This window comes from Dasypus novemcinctus, chromosome 22 (genome assembly GCF_030445035.2).
Source record: "Dasypus novemcinctus isolate mDasNov1 chromosome 22, mDasNov1.1.hap2, whole genome shotgun sequence".
NCBI classification, from domain to species: Eukaryota; Metazoa; Chordata; class Mammalia; order Cingulata; family Dasypodidae; genus Dasypus; species Dasypus novemcinctus.
In genome coordinates, this window is record NC_080694.1 from 56,698,530 (window position 1) to 56,714,797 (window position 16,268).

Here is a 16,268-nt window from a genome sequence, read left to right on the forward strand (position 1 = left end):
CACATGGGGTTCTTCTGGCCCTCTGTTTAGATAACCGGAATTCCTTACCCAACACGTCCTGCCACCAGCCATGAAAGGTGACGAGGCCACCTACTTACTTTCCACTGCCCCATATAAACAAGGCATGGCATGTGGCCCAAGTTTGGCTAGAAACTAGCACTGTACTTGGGAGCTAACAGCAAAAAGAAAATGAGGTACAGAGAATTAATTTTAGTTGTGGTGATAACAAGTTACTCTACAATTTCCAGAAATGGCAGTTACAGTAGTTCCGGGAGGGGGGACAGACGTTCTGTGTCGGCAATGGTGGAGGTAAAACAACATGTGGCAGCCAGTTCTTGGGGCGGGAGCTGGTACAGTAGCAATGGTAACTTTGTGAAATAGTTCTGTGGCCCAGTTTTCCCCATGGTTCTAGCTGTCCAGGCTCCATTGTTGCGGAGCTTTGTTTCTGAGCCTGAATTTCCAAATCAGCCAAATCTGAGAGTTACTCTCCACCCTCCCAGTAAATTCCTTTTCTGCTTGTAAGAGCCATTAATTAGTTGCCTGTAACTAAGAATACTAGTAATACAGAAATAAATTCCAAAGGTAACTGTGGACGACAGACCTTCAGGAAAATGGAAGAAGCCTAGAACATGTTGTCAGGGAGGCTGGGGCGAAAGGCAGTGGAAATCCAAATAGCATGAACAGATGGGAACTTGGGAGCCCATGGCATGCTGTAGTAAAATAGCTAAGCTATCACTAGTTACCACCTAGAAAGAAGGGCTACAGGAGGGAAACAGATGTGGTTCGACCAACTGGGCTCCCGTCTAGCATATAGGAGGTCCAGGGTTCAATACCCAGGGCCTCCTGGTGAGAGCAAGCTGGCCCACACAGAGTGCCACCCCCCACGGGAAAGCCGCCACTCACAGGAGTGCCGGCCAACGTGGAGACCTGGCGCAGCAAGGTAACGCAACAAGAGACACAGAGGAGAACACTTTGATTTATTGGACTTACTCCACTTAGCTAACATGGAGTTGAAGAAGGTCAACCACCACAACATGGAGCCTAGAGTGTCTACAACTGGAAGTGGGAGGAGTGCATCCAGTACCCATATGGAATCTAAGCCCTCACTTGACATAGATGTACAATGGACACAACCAATCCAATGTCCACAGAGAAAATGTGGAATGGGTGTGGGAACGGTAGCCATGGTGGCTGCTGGGTGTGGGGAACGGGAGGAAGAGATGAGATGTGGAGGCGTTTTCCGGACGTGGAGTTGTCCTGGATAGTGCTTCACGGACAATTATGGGACATTATAGATCCCCCCAGGGCCCACTGGATGGAACGTGAGAGAGTCTGGGCTATGATGTGGACCATTGACTATGGGGTGCAGTGATGCTCAGAGATGAACTTACCAGGTGCAATGGATGTGTCATGATGATGGGAAAGAGTGTTGCTGTGGGGGGAGTGGGGGGCGGGGGCGGTGGGGTTGAATGGGACCTCATATTTTTCATAATGTAATTTTAAAAAATAATAATAATAAAAAAAAAAAGAGACACAGAGGAGAGAAAATAAGAAGACGTAGCAGAACAGGGAGCTGAGGTGGCGCAAGAGAGTAACAGCCTCCCTCCCTCTCTGGAGGGTCCCAGGATTGGTTCCCAGAGCCGCCTAATGAGAAGACAAGCAGACACAGGAGAACACACAGTGAATGGACATGAAGAGCGGGGAAGGGGGGAATGGAGGGAATACTGGGGAGAAATAAAATAAATCTTAAAAAAAAAGGAGGGCTACAGGAGCTTAAGTTTTGGGGAATGATCTACCTGTCAGAGATTAACAAGAAGAATATGAAATTCAAGAGCTTCAAATGAACTAGCTATTTTTGAAGATAATGGAGAGTGTAAATGAGAGAACGGCAAGTTCAAATCCCTGCATGGTGAACACACTGCATTTAACACAGGCTCTCTGGTTTCAATGGGGTATCAGGTCCCAAGGTGGCAGAAAATGAGTAGCAGCACTTACTCCTCAGAGACCAGGCAGGTGCAGTGTTTTAGTTTCCTTGCTGCTCAAGCAAATACCATGCAGAGCGCTGGCTGAAACAATGGGAATTTAATAGGTTAACACTGAGATTAGGAAAAATGTCCAAACCAAGGCATTGCCTTCCTCCCGAAGAACGTGGGGCTCTGGGGCTGGCTGCAGAGATGCCTGGTTTCTAGTTTGTCACGTGGCAAGGCTCATGGCAGCCTCTCCTGGTCTCTTCTCCTCTTCTGGGTTCCACTGACGTCAGCTTCTGGCTGCTCTGTCTGTGGCTTTCTGTGCGTGTGTGAGCTTCACTCCGCCTCTAAAGGACTCCAGCGATAGGGTTAAGATTCATCCTGATCAAGGTGGACCACACCTTAGCAGGATCATCTCCTCAAAAGCACCTGCTTACAGTGAGCTCACACCCATGGCATTCTGGGGCACACACAGCTCCTAACCATCACACCTGGTAACCCAGGGGCAGCAGAGTCCATGGGCAACACAGTGACCTGGTCTGTAAGGACCTGTGATGGCTGCCGACTGATGGTGGGTTTCAAAGACTAAGAGAGTTGAACAACCTTCTCCTTGACCTGCCTAACAAAAATCTCCACACCTTGTCATTAGCACCTGATTTAAACTACCAGTCATCACAACCCCAAAGTCATTGACCAGACCTGATAGAACCCAGTGTAAAGGGGAGGCCTGGCTTAGAAGTAGTCTACAATAACGCCACTAACGATACTGAGTCTTCCTCAAAGCCTTCTGAAAGGGAGCTGGGCAATTCACCAGCGTGATGTGCTCTAGGAGCAGGGACAGGGGGAGCCCACCGAGGCACTAACAAACATCGGCTCTCAGCAGACGCAGTTTTCAACCCTGAATGTTGCTTTCCTCATAAGTATATAGCTCTTAGGGAGAAGCCCTTGCTAATATACACTGAGATAAGTATAGAAATAGCCACAAGAGTACTGTTCATAATTCTAGAAAGGAAAGTAGCAGGAAGGGAGGGAGGGAGGGAGGGAGGGAGGGAGGAAGGAAGGAAGGAAGGAAGGAAGAAGTGACATTTATAATTTAGCGTGCAGGTTCTAAAATACTGAAATAGGATCATAGCAGAACTAGAGAAAGAGCAGGCATCGCCCACACACTCCAAGCTGGACAGGATGTGGCAACTAAGGAGACATCGGTTTGCCTACGCTGGAAGAGGGTGAGTGTATTTTCAGAGGTATGACTGAGGTTAATGATTTTGGCATGAACGAAGCAGCTGAGCGCACGTTCTGTTTGAAAGGAATCCTCACTCTTCGAATCCTGGAGGGAGGCCGGTCCCCCCAGCACCCCCAGGGTGGAGAGCCTGTATGTCCTCCTCGGCCCTCTGGAAGCTGTGCCATCAGAACAGGACCCGAGCCTGGCCCAGCGGCCCACGCAGGGCTTTCCCACCAGTGCTGATGAGGCAACAGAGCAGAGAAGGTAGAAGCGGCTCCATCGGCAGAAGCAACGCCGGGTCTCTAAGGGGGTGGCAGTGGCAGCTGTCGAGGGACTGGTCTGAGGGGCTGGAAGTCTCCTTCGTTCACTGGTAGGGGCAGGCCCTCCCCCAGGGGTCTGGTCCTATGGCCAGTTCTGGCTGCCTGGACTCCCTTGTAACTGCTCGTTTCCGGAGTTTAGTTTTCAAGCCCTATCAGAGATAGTTTCAAAAATTCCTTTTCTGCTCAAATAAGCCACAGACATTTTATTTTACTTCCTGCAAAAAAAACCCTCGAATTCACATCTGTATTCTTCACTCTCTCCATAGCTCGGTCTTTGTGAAATTACTAAGTCCTCAATATCTGGAGAACGACTCCAAGACTGAGTGACATGCTACTTGATTGGGTGAAATAGTTCCCTTTTCATGTATTTATCTAATAATGATCTATACAACTTATCCAACATCTAGTCTGGGGTGACCACGGTCACAAGTAACGCTGAGTGCCACCAAGCGTCTGTAGAGGGTGTGGAGGCTGGTCAAGCACTAACATGTAGAGTTTCTCTTTGGGGAAAGCAGCCACGTGACGTCCATGGCCCTCTCTCAACATCAGCCACAACCTGCAAACGTTCCATCCACTGGGTCCCAACTACACATCCGCACAGCGTCAGGAGGTGAACATACATCAGTGCACTTCTCATCCTCACAGCAAAGCTTGAAGGGAGGCGCTGGCATTCCCATATTTCAGATAAAGAAAATGAGGCCCCCAGAGGTCAAGTGCTTACACATTGTGATTTGGGGGGGAAAGGCAGTGTGTCTCCAACACATGATTCCCTTCTTCCCACTGTGCAATTTACTTTGTCTCACAAAACATCTGGTCAGAACAGCTAAAGAAACCAAATGGCCCTTTGACAGGAACCACAATGAAAATAAATAAAAACTCCTTCCATGGGTCTTGGCTCCGCATCTCTTTCTCTAATCTCTTCACCCTCTATGGTAAATTTCCATATAAAAATATTTTGGGCTTCCTGTGGGAGCCTGTTCGTAAGCAGACATGCCAAAGTCATTTCAAGTACTGTATTGGAAACATTCAACACAAATATCCTCTCCTACGGGGACCATTAGCAAAGGCAAAAGAACTGTCAATTGAGAATACAACAAAAATAACTCTGGGCAAGACTTGGTGACTAATGATGACTTGTTACAGAAGGATATTAAGGAACCTAGAAGAAAACTGTGCCCCCTGTTCTAGATTCACTTCCTAATTTTTAGTTTTTCTCATATATCATCTGCCTCCTATCAAATCATGATGTGATAAATAAATAAAACACCTTACATCCCTTCAAGCAAAAAAGATACTGCTTTCCTTTGCACTAACACAAATTACATTAACGCACATTCCTCTTGATGTGAGCTCCACATCAAGTCATCCATTTCCTCCTCTAAAATGCAAATAATAAATCCCTTCTCAGTAAGGTTGTTGTGAGTCTTAAATGAGATAAGCTTTGTAAATTGCTTAGTAAAGAATCTCTCTCTTTTCCTTCTCCCTCTCTCTCCCCCTCTCCCTCTCCTTCTCTCTCGCAGGTGGGTTCCAGTTTTGCATATTTCCCAACATTTAGGTTGGCTTAATATTCAATCAGTTAATACTTCAAAGGCTTCGGACTCTCGCTGTTGTCAAAAAACAAACAAACTGTGTCCCCTGCGATGATGAAGGAAATGCCGTCTCCCCAGCTACCCAGGACAGAACCCCAAGAACCATATGACCTCCTTCCACATCCAACCAGTCACCTCGTCCCGCCCCTCAAGGCTCTGTCCCGGCCACCTGGCCTCCTGGCCTCCAGGCCACCTGGCCTCCAGCCTGGCTGTGGCCTCAAGAGTGAGGCCGTCGACTCCTGCTGAACCCCTCCAGCAGCTTCCAGGGGGCTAAGAGAAAGCCAAAACTCCTTCACGCAAACCCGCTAGGGCTCCTACTTCCCAAGCCTCACCTCTCACATTTCTCCATTCCCACCCTCCACCCCACCGGCTTCCCACACTTCAGCCACACAGAATCTGTGTTCACTCCTCGAATGCACCATTCGCCCTCTCCTCCGCGGACATGCACACGTGCCATCCTCTCCTCCCGGCTTGCCTGGCTAACATAAGGTAACACACTTACCCTTTCAGGTCTCAACATAAATGTCACTTCTTCCAGGAAGCTTCTGAGGATTGCCCTGGCCCACGGCAGCTGCCTCTTGCACGCTGTACCTCCTCTATTCTCACAGCTTCACTATGATGGCGTGTTTACAACCTGTCTTTTCTACCAGACAACAAATGTCAGGAAGTTCCAGGACTGTGTCCAGCTTACTTGCCAATGAGAAGCCAACTAGCACGATGCCTGGCACATAAAAAGATTTACTTGATGAAATAATTATCAAAAAGCAAGAGTGAAAAGTGTGTGATTAGCATCACTCCTTGGAGCTCCAAATCCTCCCACCTGAAAGGGACTTAAAATAATAGCAATTCATCTCCAGGCTCCATCTCTGCCGCAAACAACACAGCCCTCTTCTACAACCCTTTAGAGTTACTTAGATGGAGCACTGGAAGAGGGTCACTGTACGTTCATAATGCTGTCTATATACCTGGAGTAACGGCATGGTGTCGGGGAGACACAAGCTAAAATAACATTGGCACAGAGTAACCAAGATTAGCCTTCCATTTGTAACAAGTGTGGGGCAGGTTCTCCTGACACCAAATTTGATGCACACAATTCCACTAAAGACGATAAGAGAAAAGGGGCAAAGGGATTTCCTAAACAAATATAAAATTACCATTTGAATATGGTAATCTATAAGCTAGTGACTAGGGGAAGTGGAAAAGGCAATAGAGTTCAGGAATAAATTAAAGAGTCACTAAGTAAAACTGCTGAAAATTCCCAATAGACAAATCACAGCACTAGATACATATGCAGGTGTATGTGTTTAGAGAGATAGGTGAGGAAAGCCAACCAAAGTGAATCAATACTATTGACAAAACAAATGAGCTAGAAATAACACAAGGGAAAGACAATGCGACTTGAAGTGCAGGCTATGGGAAAGGTAATTTAATCCAATTTTCATATACTCTTAGACTAAATTAAATATCAGCCAATTGAGCTTTCATGAGAAGCAAACTATACATTTGCAAAAAAAAAACACCAAAATAATCTCTTTGATATAGTGGCAAAAAGTATAACAAAGAAGTTGACTTTTTTTTTCTTCAAGCCATTTTCAAAAACCAGCTGTAGAAAATCACATACTAATTAATGCAAAATTTGTAGTACTGGAAATTGAATCATTGATTTATTTCTAGGAAAACAGGGTGTGATTATGGAGTTTTATTCACTAGCATATAATTTACAAATGCAACTTGGATAATATTAGATGACTTGCAGAAAACATTTCTGAAAGTTGGCAACCCAGTTTACATTAGGTGATATAATTTGAAATAGCAAGACTGTCTGTGGAGGTTCATAAATCTTTGAAACTCAAAGCTATCTACTGCTAAAAGAGAAGCGAAGAGGAAGAGAAGAGAAGAGAAGAGAAGAGAAGAGAAGAGAAGAGAAGAGAAGAGAAGAGAAGAGAAGAGAAGAGAAGAGAAGAGAAGAGAAGAGAAGAGAAGAGAAGAGAAGAGAAGAGAAGAGAAAGGAAGGAGGAAGGAAGGGAGAGAGGGAAAGAAATACAGAAAGAGAGAAAGAAAGAAAAGGAAGGAAAGAAAGGAAAACTGCATTAGAAATTTCCTAGAGAGAAATGTTCCAGGTTAAACATTAGACACTGCAAATATACCAAGTCAATTTATTTGTCTCTCTCCCACAATCCTTCGCCACTAAGAATTTTCTCCCTGGATAAGAGGCTGGATGATATCAGCCTTATTTCAACAAACCAAACATCCAAACTATGTAATCATAGGCTGACATCTGAGCTTGATCTGGCTGGCTGCTTATAAAGGAGGCTTTCACAACACTAAATGGGAATTTTCATTGTTGACCAAGGCAGACGCCGAAGCGCACACCTGCATACTTCACCCGGAAATAAATCAAGTGCAAATCAATAGCCCTCCTTCTAAAAAATGCCTCCATCCGTTCTGAAGGACCCTGAAACTGACTGTGCTCTGTGCTTCAAAACAAGGCTGTTGGCGGCTACTGGAAAGACTCAGACCCTCACGGTCGTCGCTAGTGTGGCGACAGATCAGCTGAGGGACCCACATGTGTTCGAGGGACACGGACTTGAGAGACAATGATGGCTCTTCAGGGGACAGTCTGGGCCGGGCACCGGAGTGGGACTAACAGTTCCAGGGACCCAAGCCCAAGTCCTTGACGGCACAGGCACCGCGCTGTCACCGTGCTGCCTCTCAAGGAAGGGTCCAAGGGTTTACTGCCACTGCGTGCTCCTGGGGACCTCAGGGGAAGTGTCCCACAGCCCAAAGCCACTTCTCCACGAGTCAGGTACTTAAGATGACACACACACACAACCTATTTTAAGTAACGAGAAATCCAGTTTAAACCATCTAAGCCGACACGTTTCTATGCCCTCATCAAGAGCGAGTGCAGCGTCGCAAATGCCTTTGTGTGCTGGTTTCTTACTAACGAGTCCGAGTCCTCTGAGGGTCAAGTCCCTTGTTCTTTGAACACGTCTCTCTCTTGGGTTCTCTTTTCTCAACACAGAGTGTGTGGAAAAATTTCAAACATTTTTTTACGATGGTTGCTCTGTCGGTCAGGGTGATTTGCTACCTTCGGTTCCAAATACAAAACCACACTTCCAGAAAGGAACACTCTCCAAACACTTGACTTTCATGGTGTTACTTAAAAAAAGAAAAAAATTTTTTTTTTTTAATCCTGACTGGAAGAGTCAGCAAATCACAGGGCCATGTGCTGACTTAAATCCAAGAACTCTGAAACTTGGGAAGGCGTGACAGAAGGTACCAACGTGGTCTGCTGCCAGGCACACTAACCGTTTTCTCCCACACTCTGTGTCTGACAACCTGGCCAGGGGACCTTCTGTTTCCCAGGAAAGTTCCGGCAAGACCTCATATCAGAGCGCATTTTTAATACAATCTCAAGTCACCTCTCCCGCTCTGGGGGACAACTGAAATTGCTAAGTCAGAAGAATTTTTTGCTTAGTGTATTTAGTTTATATATAAATATGAAATAAACTTTATTTTTAAAGAGGTTTTAGATTACAGAAAAGTTATATAAAAAGTGTAAGGGATTCCCACAAAGCCCATCCTTTCCCACCCACATCTTTCCCTATGAATAACATCTTACAGTGTGTGATACGTTTGCTACAATTGATGAATACTGAAGCACTGCTACTAACCAAGGTCTATAGTTTGCATTGTAGTTTACACTTAATTCTAATGCCCTATGTTCTACTTATTATTCCCTCCCCCTCCCCTCAGAACCTCTGGTAAACACTATCTTTATTTCAAAGGTACTATTCTTCCATTGCTATAATATTGAGAAGTTTACTTTGTCCATGACTGCTTTCCCATATTTATTTATTTATATTTTTTATTCCTCCCCTCCCTGAGGTGGCTCCCTCTTCCATTTGTTCGGGGGTTTTTTTGCTCGTTGTGTGTGCTCATTGCTCGTTGTGTTTTTCCTCATTGTCTGTTGTGGGTTGTTGTTTTTTTTCTTTAGGAGGCACTGGGAACAAAACCTGGGACCTCCCATGTGGGAGGTAGGCACCCAACTGCTTGAGCCACATCTGTTCCCCCCATATTTATTTTTAAAAATAATTATGAAGATCTGACACATCCTTTCAAAAAGCATAATCTTCAGCAATTACAAAAGAGGAAAAACCTTCCTTCAATCTGACTTAAATTCTTCACCCTTCACACTATGGCTTAATTCTGTTTTCCCTCTTGGTGCCCAGCTGTGATAGAAAAAAGCTGGCCACCACAATCTTTGTAAGCACTGAAGACAATAATTAAGTAGGTCTAATTCATTTACATCTACTGGATTAACAAACTCTGGTATTATTTTCCAATCTTTTTTATTCTTTTTCATATATCTTATTTTTGAAAGCTCTTTCCAGAGTCCTCTACAATAACTGCCTTGCAGTAATTTCTGACTGATACATGGCAAGTGTCTTCATATATCTGCATTGCTAGAATGGAGGCCACTATCTGGCTTTTGGCAGACTCTCAATAAATATTCTTGAGAGAATATGAAACCATACAAAAGCATCAGTCAATAAATGGTTGGGCATAATTTATTTGTTTTCCTGGGCTAGATTTTGCTATTTATTTCATTGCATTTCCCTATCCTTCCTACCATATTGGAAATAATCACACATACATCCTGATCAGTTCCTCTGGCTTCACCAGAACACACATAAGTATATTCTAACAATTATCCTAAAATGCAAACCCAAGTATTGGTTTTCTAGAAGGTGCCCAAGTATTTAAACTGTCCCATCAATTGAAAGGTCAGTATACTTTGACACAACCTCAAATCATGCTACATAACCCTAAAATTTCATCATATCTATATCAAGCCTGAATCCCATGCAGAACAAGAAGTTCTTTTCTATTTAATGGGTGCTCTTATTTTAATGAGGACTTAATTTTATTGAGTCATCAATGAGGACATAATCAAATGAAATGTGTTATTGAGAATAGTTTGGTACTTTAATTAAGTGATATTTTAAAACATACACATTTAGTTAACTATTTTATGTTCAAATTTTTAAAGGGTTGGTAATTTTATATATGTTTGTCTCCTAAGTGTATGTCATTGTTTGGAACAATTTACCACTATAAATAAAAAATCATATATGCTCTAATTCTGAGTTCTGCCAACTTAACAGTCTCCTAGAATCATGTCTAAAAGATGCAAGATATTTGGAACAAATGCTATGATACTTGTCAATGGCCAAATTAAAATCACCAACCTTTTAACTTTCAGTCAGACCTGATTACAAAATTATCAATAGATATTTTTCATTAGATAAATATTTTCCAGATTGACATAAAAACTTCTTTCTCATTCACATGTACATACAAACACAGCTCAATACAGGGAGGGAGGACGTAAAACAAGAAAACGTGGAAAAAAAAAATAGAATATAGTCCATTGTTATTCTTTTACAGGAAACTTGGCCCTCATAAATCCTCGGCAAGTTCATACATACCTTGGAATCACCATGATCACTGAGGTGATCTAGGGGTCCTTAAAGGAATGGTTCTTACTTAGCAATTATATTACCAAGGTAGGGGAAAGGTGTAGAAACAAAAGATTGGGGGAGAGGCACTTCAGTTACTATTGGAAGAATATGTAAAAGCAAGTTTTATTTTCTTTGATTCTTCAATCAATTAATAAACGTGAGAAACACAATCTAAAAAGCTTCCCATAAGTTAAAGAACTATTTAGGAGTTTGACTATTTAGTAGTGGCCCTTTGAACCCAAAATTCCCAAGCTAAAGATTAGTGAGTTAAACCACAGAGCCCCATACCTTCCTGCAGTGAGGTTAATAATTACTTTTGATTTGATGTCTAGAATCCCAATCCCAACCAACATTTGTTAAGTGGGCATGATCTCTAATGAAACACTGAAATCTGATAACTATGAAACTGAAATGTCACGGTTTAATAGTGATATTCAAGCCTAACGGACATGCACCTGAGTAATCAACATGAACCTGGCTCACACAAACTTTTCAGACAGGCAAAGCTTCAAGATTTTTAAAACTCTCTTCCTCTCTCCTCCTCCTCATGGTCCTCCTGGAGGGGCCCACCGCCCAAAGAAGCAGCACAGTTAACCCCAATTCTCCAAAATGGAAGATCTACAGTGGGGCAGGCGGATGCAACTGGACCCACTGTGACGGCTCATCCAACAGGGAGGCTCCTTGGGCAGACACTTACTGAGCTCCTAGCTCAGATTTTAATTCACAGATTGCTTTTGAAGACAGCATTTCTCCAAACTGTAGAGAGCACACTCATTTATGGATGGATTACTTAGAATAAGGTAAGCCTGCCCTTCTACTCTCTTTTGCCTGTGACTTCCAGCAGGTGAGGAGGGAAGATAAAAGGAGGGGAATCTCAAAACAGACCCTCAAATTTATATCTTAAAAAAGAAGAAATGTGAGGAAGGGGGGTAAAAATGATCTTTACTGCTGATCTGAGAACATAAATTAACAAGATTCAAGAAAACAAAATAAAGTACTTGTGATGGTTTGGAGCTGTATCTTCTTAACTTAATCCATTCCTGTGGCTTGAGCCCATTGGAAGGAGAACCTTTTGATGAAGCTACTCCAGTTAAGGTGTGGCCCACCTCAATCAGGATGGGTCAGAAGCCTACTACTGGAGTCCTTTATAGACCGAATTAAATTCAGACAGATAAAGAGAAAGGCCACAGAGGGAGAAATCAGAAGCTGAATGCCAACAGAACCCAGGAGAGAAGGGAGAGGCCAGGAGAGGCCGCCATATGCATTGCCATATGACAGAGGAGCCCAGGACCAAGTCACTGCAGCCAGCCCACAACACTAGTCCTCGAGACTCCCTAGCCTCAAAACCATGAGCCAATAAATTCCCATTGTTTCAGCCAACCCAGTGCATGCCATTGGCTTGAGCAGCCCAGGAAACTAAAACAGCACTAGACTGTCCTGTGTTAGAAATCAACAGGCGAGCAGATATGGCTCAAGCGACTGAGCTCCCATCTACCATACTGGAGGACCCAGGTTCGATTCCTGGGGCCTCCTGGTGAAGGCAAGTTGGCCCACACCATGGAGAACTGACAGCCTGGGCCACAGAGAGCTAGCGCAGCAAAATGATGTAACAAAGAGAGATGCAGAGAAGAGACAATGAGAGACACAACAGACCAGGGAGCTGAGGGGGCTCAAGCAATTGAGTGCTTCTTTCTTATACCGGAAGGTCCTGGGATTGGTTCCTGGTGCCTCCTAAAGAAAAGACAAGCAGACACAGAAGAATGCACGGTGAATGGGCACAGAGTATAGACAGCGAGAGCAAGCAGCAAGGGCGGGGGGTAATAACAATTTCTTTAAAAAAGAAATCAATAGGAACTTGCAGTATGGATAGAGCAGAGAAGAGAGCAGAGGAGAGAGAGAAAAGAGAGGGGCCAAGAAGCAAGGCCAAAGGCTGGAGCCCGGACTGGCATGCAAGACCAAGGTCCTTTGAAGAATGGGAAGGTCTGGTAGTAACTTGTAAGTTGTGGGCACTTCTGCATAACCTCCGTACCCCTACTCCATTTCTACGAATTTTACTACACGTGAAGTTGTGAGACTGGGGTATTTGTGTGGACATCAATGGAAGATTTCATCTCTGGGTTGATGGGCTCTTAAACAGCAACACCCTACAAAAGGGGACAAGTCGGTCCATTAACTCAATCACTATTTTGGAAGCTGAAGCTCAGAAGAGGAGGTGAGTATAAGATAATAATCCCTGCAGGAATTCACAGAAATCTTGGGAAGAACACTGGACATTCCAAAGGCTATGGAATGCAGGCTGAAACCAATTATATCCTGATCATAAAGAGGACAACCTCAGCTGTTAAACAGTTTATAACTAGTATCTGAGGTATTTATAATTCAAGGAAAATTGGATGATAAAACCTTAATTCCTGGGAAATTAGTCCCATTATCCCTCTGACCCATTCGCAATAATAAAGTTAAAAAAAAAGGTTGAGGGAGCAGATGCAGCTTGCGTGGTTGAGCACCTGCCTCCCACACGGAAGGTCCTGGGTTCAATTCCCAGTACCTCCTAAAAATAAAAACAAACAAGCAAGAAAACCAATTCAGGGAAGCCAATGTAGTTCAGCAGTTGAGCGCTGGCTTCCCACATTCGAGGTCCCAGATTCAAACTACGGCCCTGGGACCTCAAAAAAAAAACAAAACTGTTATAGTTACTGAACCAAAGAAATCTGCCTTACACCAAGTTCTCCAAAAAAGACCAATGGCATAGGGTAAAAATCAACACATGCCAGGCAAAGAAGACCCAAAGCAGTAAGCTCCAGGAGGACAGGGACCACGTGCATTTGGTCTCCCCCTCAGAAGTACAAAGCCTGGCACACAATAAACGCTTGTTGAATCAACAGCTTTCATTAAACACAACTCCAAATTACACTAGAGAGGCAATAAATGAATCACACTAATTTCACCCCTGAAATAAAATCTAAACAGGCAGGGGCCATGAAGATTTTTAAAGTATTTGAGACTTCCCACCCAGATGTGAACAGCAAAATAATCAGGCATGCACAAGGCAAGAGGAAGAGGTGGGAAGAAATTACCAGGGATAACTAGGGCAGAAGAGGTGCAATCTTCTATTTGGAGGGTCAGGGTGAGTCTTTCACATGTAAGATGCACATTTATAAGTCAGAATTTGTCTGTGTGACTCCTGCATAGGCCCGGATGAAGAGGAAACAACAGCTACTGCCCCCAAAGTGAGAGAACAATTAGCAAATGTAATTGATGAGCCCTTGTGAATGTTTTCCATTTCTTCATCTTTTAAGAAAAAAGTATATTCGTTAAGTTTGTTGTATACCTATTGCACTTTGCCAGGCAAAGATGTCTTCACCAAAGACAGTGGAATCCACAATAAAGATGCTGTTCTCACACTTTTAAGGAATTCACACATGTTGAATTCTATTGCAGAAATACAGGTTTGCACCAAAAACGTGCATAGACGCCTACTTCAAACAAGTGATATTGCTAATTCACTAATCTGTCCTTTGTTACTCCTTGCTATAGCTATTAACTGGTGGTCGTTTCTTAGCTATAACATAAACACAACCTGAAAAATCTCTACCTCTGTTCACTTTAAGTGACGTCTGTTACTTTCATGAACAATTTGCCCAACATTGGCATTCAAAATAGAAACAAGAATATTAATTACTTTAAACAATGTCTGGGAATAGCTGCTCTTTCAACAAATAATTGCAGTAATGAATTTAACCCCACCTCCTTCAAGGACTGCACAATTAGACTTCTTCTTATGTGCGTTTCCTTTCTAGAAAGACCTCTTTGGTCCTATTGGGCATAAGCACAATGTGAGAAGAAATGCTGAGAGCTGAGGAGAGCCTCTCTGGAGATCTGGACTACAAACGAGAAAAACTGCTTATCCTGTCAGTCGTTTCTCCCCACAGGAAGTGAAAATGGGAAGAGGGGCAGCCTGGGCTGCTGAGCAGAGTCTTGGTCTGGGTCGAACTATAATTTTCCAACTCTGTCTCCCTGGGCCATTTAAGGCCGCTCCCTTAACTTTGTTTCTAATGTTGGCTTCATCTACACACTAAGCAATAACGAGCTAAAAGATACCTGAAAATTCCATTAGGGTTTCAGAAACTACGTGGAATGTGGTGTTCAGGATGTCTACTTCACAAGACTTATTTGCAGCCTCCATGCAAGCTTTCACTGACAACGTTGGAGAGAACTTGGATGCCAGCTGAAATGGGGGGTGTTTCCCTGCACATACAGAACGGCTGAGGCACCCGGGGTGACCCTGGTTTCAAACCCTGGGCTGTCAGAAGCAGATTAGGACAGGGGATGCAGTGCTGGTAAAGACTTATATAACAATGCTCAGTCTCTTTGCACTTTCCAGGGAAAATCTCTATGGATTTCAACCAGAGAACACTTGGCTAGAAAACGGGAAAATATGAACACGTTGCTTTTGATCCTACATGTCATGGTCTCTTCGTTTCTGATACTTATCCAAAGAAAGGGTCACCTTTACTTAAAATATATAATGTCTAAATTAGAAAACTCATCACTTATGATGAGAATGCCACCAAATCTCTAAGACACACAGTTAAAACACAAGAATGGCACTGTTCTTTATTTGAACCTGCAAAATATTATTCACATTACCTCTGTATTGGCAAGCTCCATTGGTCTTTTCTTGGTTTCCCCGATGTCCAAGTAACTGGGGGAAGAAAAAGAGAAAAAGAACAATCAGGTTGCTTTCATAACTTCTGAGTCGGTTATATCAATTTCTTCCTAAAAAATACTAAAAATTAAAGCAAGCCATAGGAAATACTTAAGCCTAAAGCAAAAATCAATAGCTTCTCATTTAAAAAAATGCTAGCAGCAAGAACTGCTGTCAGCATCCCCAACCAGAACTGAGCCGTATTTATATAAAATTTCAAAGGAACAGAAATCTTAGAAATACATACTTCTATTAGGAAACATTTTGTTTTTTTACCTACTACGGGTACTCACTATATATATTGCATTTCTAATTCATATATGAATTTGATGTAGAGATTGGTTTGCCACTCAAGCTGTTTAACAGACCCGTTAACTGATTTTAAATCAAATAAAGCAAAGAAAGCAGTGATAGTGTGCATGAGGGTAACTGCTGGGAAAGGCTAGGAAATCTTTTTCCCTATGAGAACACTTTAATGATACAGAAATGCTCAGCCATATGGGGTGGTTTTGGTATTGATTCAGCTAAGAGACCAATGAGTCGTTTGGTTAACCCCTGGAGATCCCTACTATTCCATTACCATTTGCTGCAGATACTAACTAGTGAACATTCTTCAGCTGTAACGTAAGCACAATCTGAAAACTTCATACTTTGTGAACTTAAACTGGAAGTCCATCACTGTGTACTCCTTCCAGATTTATATGGTCTCTTGTATTATACCTCATACATAGAAGGTAATAAATAAACATTTCAACTTAACAAATAAATAAAAATCTCTATAAATATAAACCTAGCTCCCAATTTCTATATGTGTGTATAAATTGATCCTTACCTAAACTACTATAACTGCTGAGTTGCCAAAAAAAAAGTTTATATTGGAATTAATTTTGGCTTTTGGCTATTGGAAGGTGGTTTGCTTTTTTGGATAGAAGGT

The 16,268-nt window shown here is 43.1% G+C and overlaps 1 protein-coding gene across 1 annotated transcript in view; it reads right to left on the bottom strand.

Annotated features, from left to right (window-relative positions):
* The window catches only part of DCDC2 (doublecortin domain containing 2), a 188,265-nt gene that overhangs the window by 167,610 nt on the left and 4,387 nt on the right, over positions 1–16,268 (bottom strand). Inside the window, exon 2 of the mRNA XM_004462055.4 lies at positions 15,277–15,331. Coding sequence (XP_004462112.1) covers positions 15,277–15,331 — 55 coding nt within the window. The remainder of the gene's footprint in view (positions 1–15,276; positions 15,332–16,268) is intronic.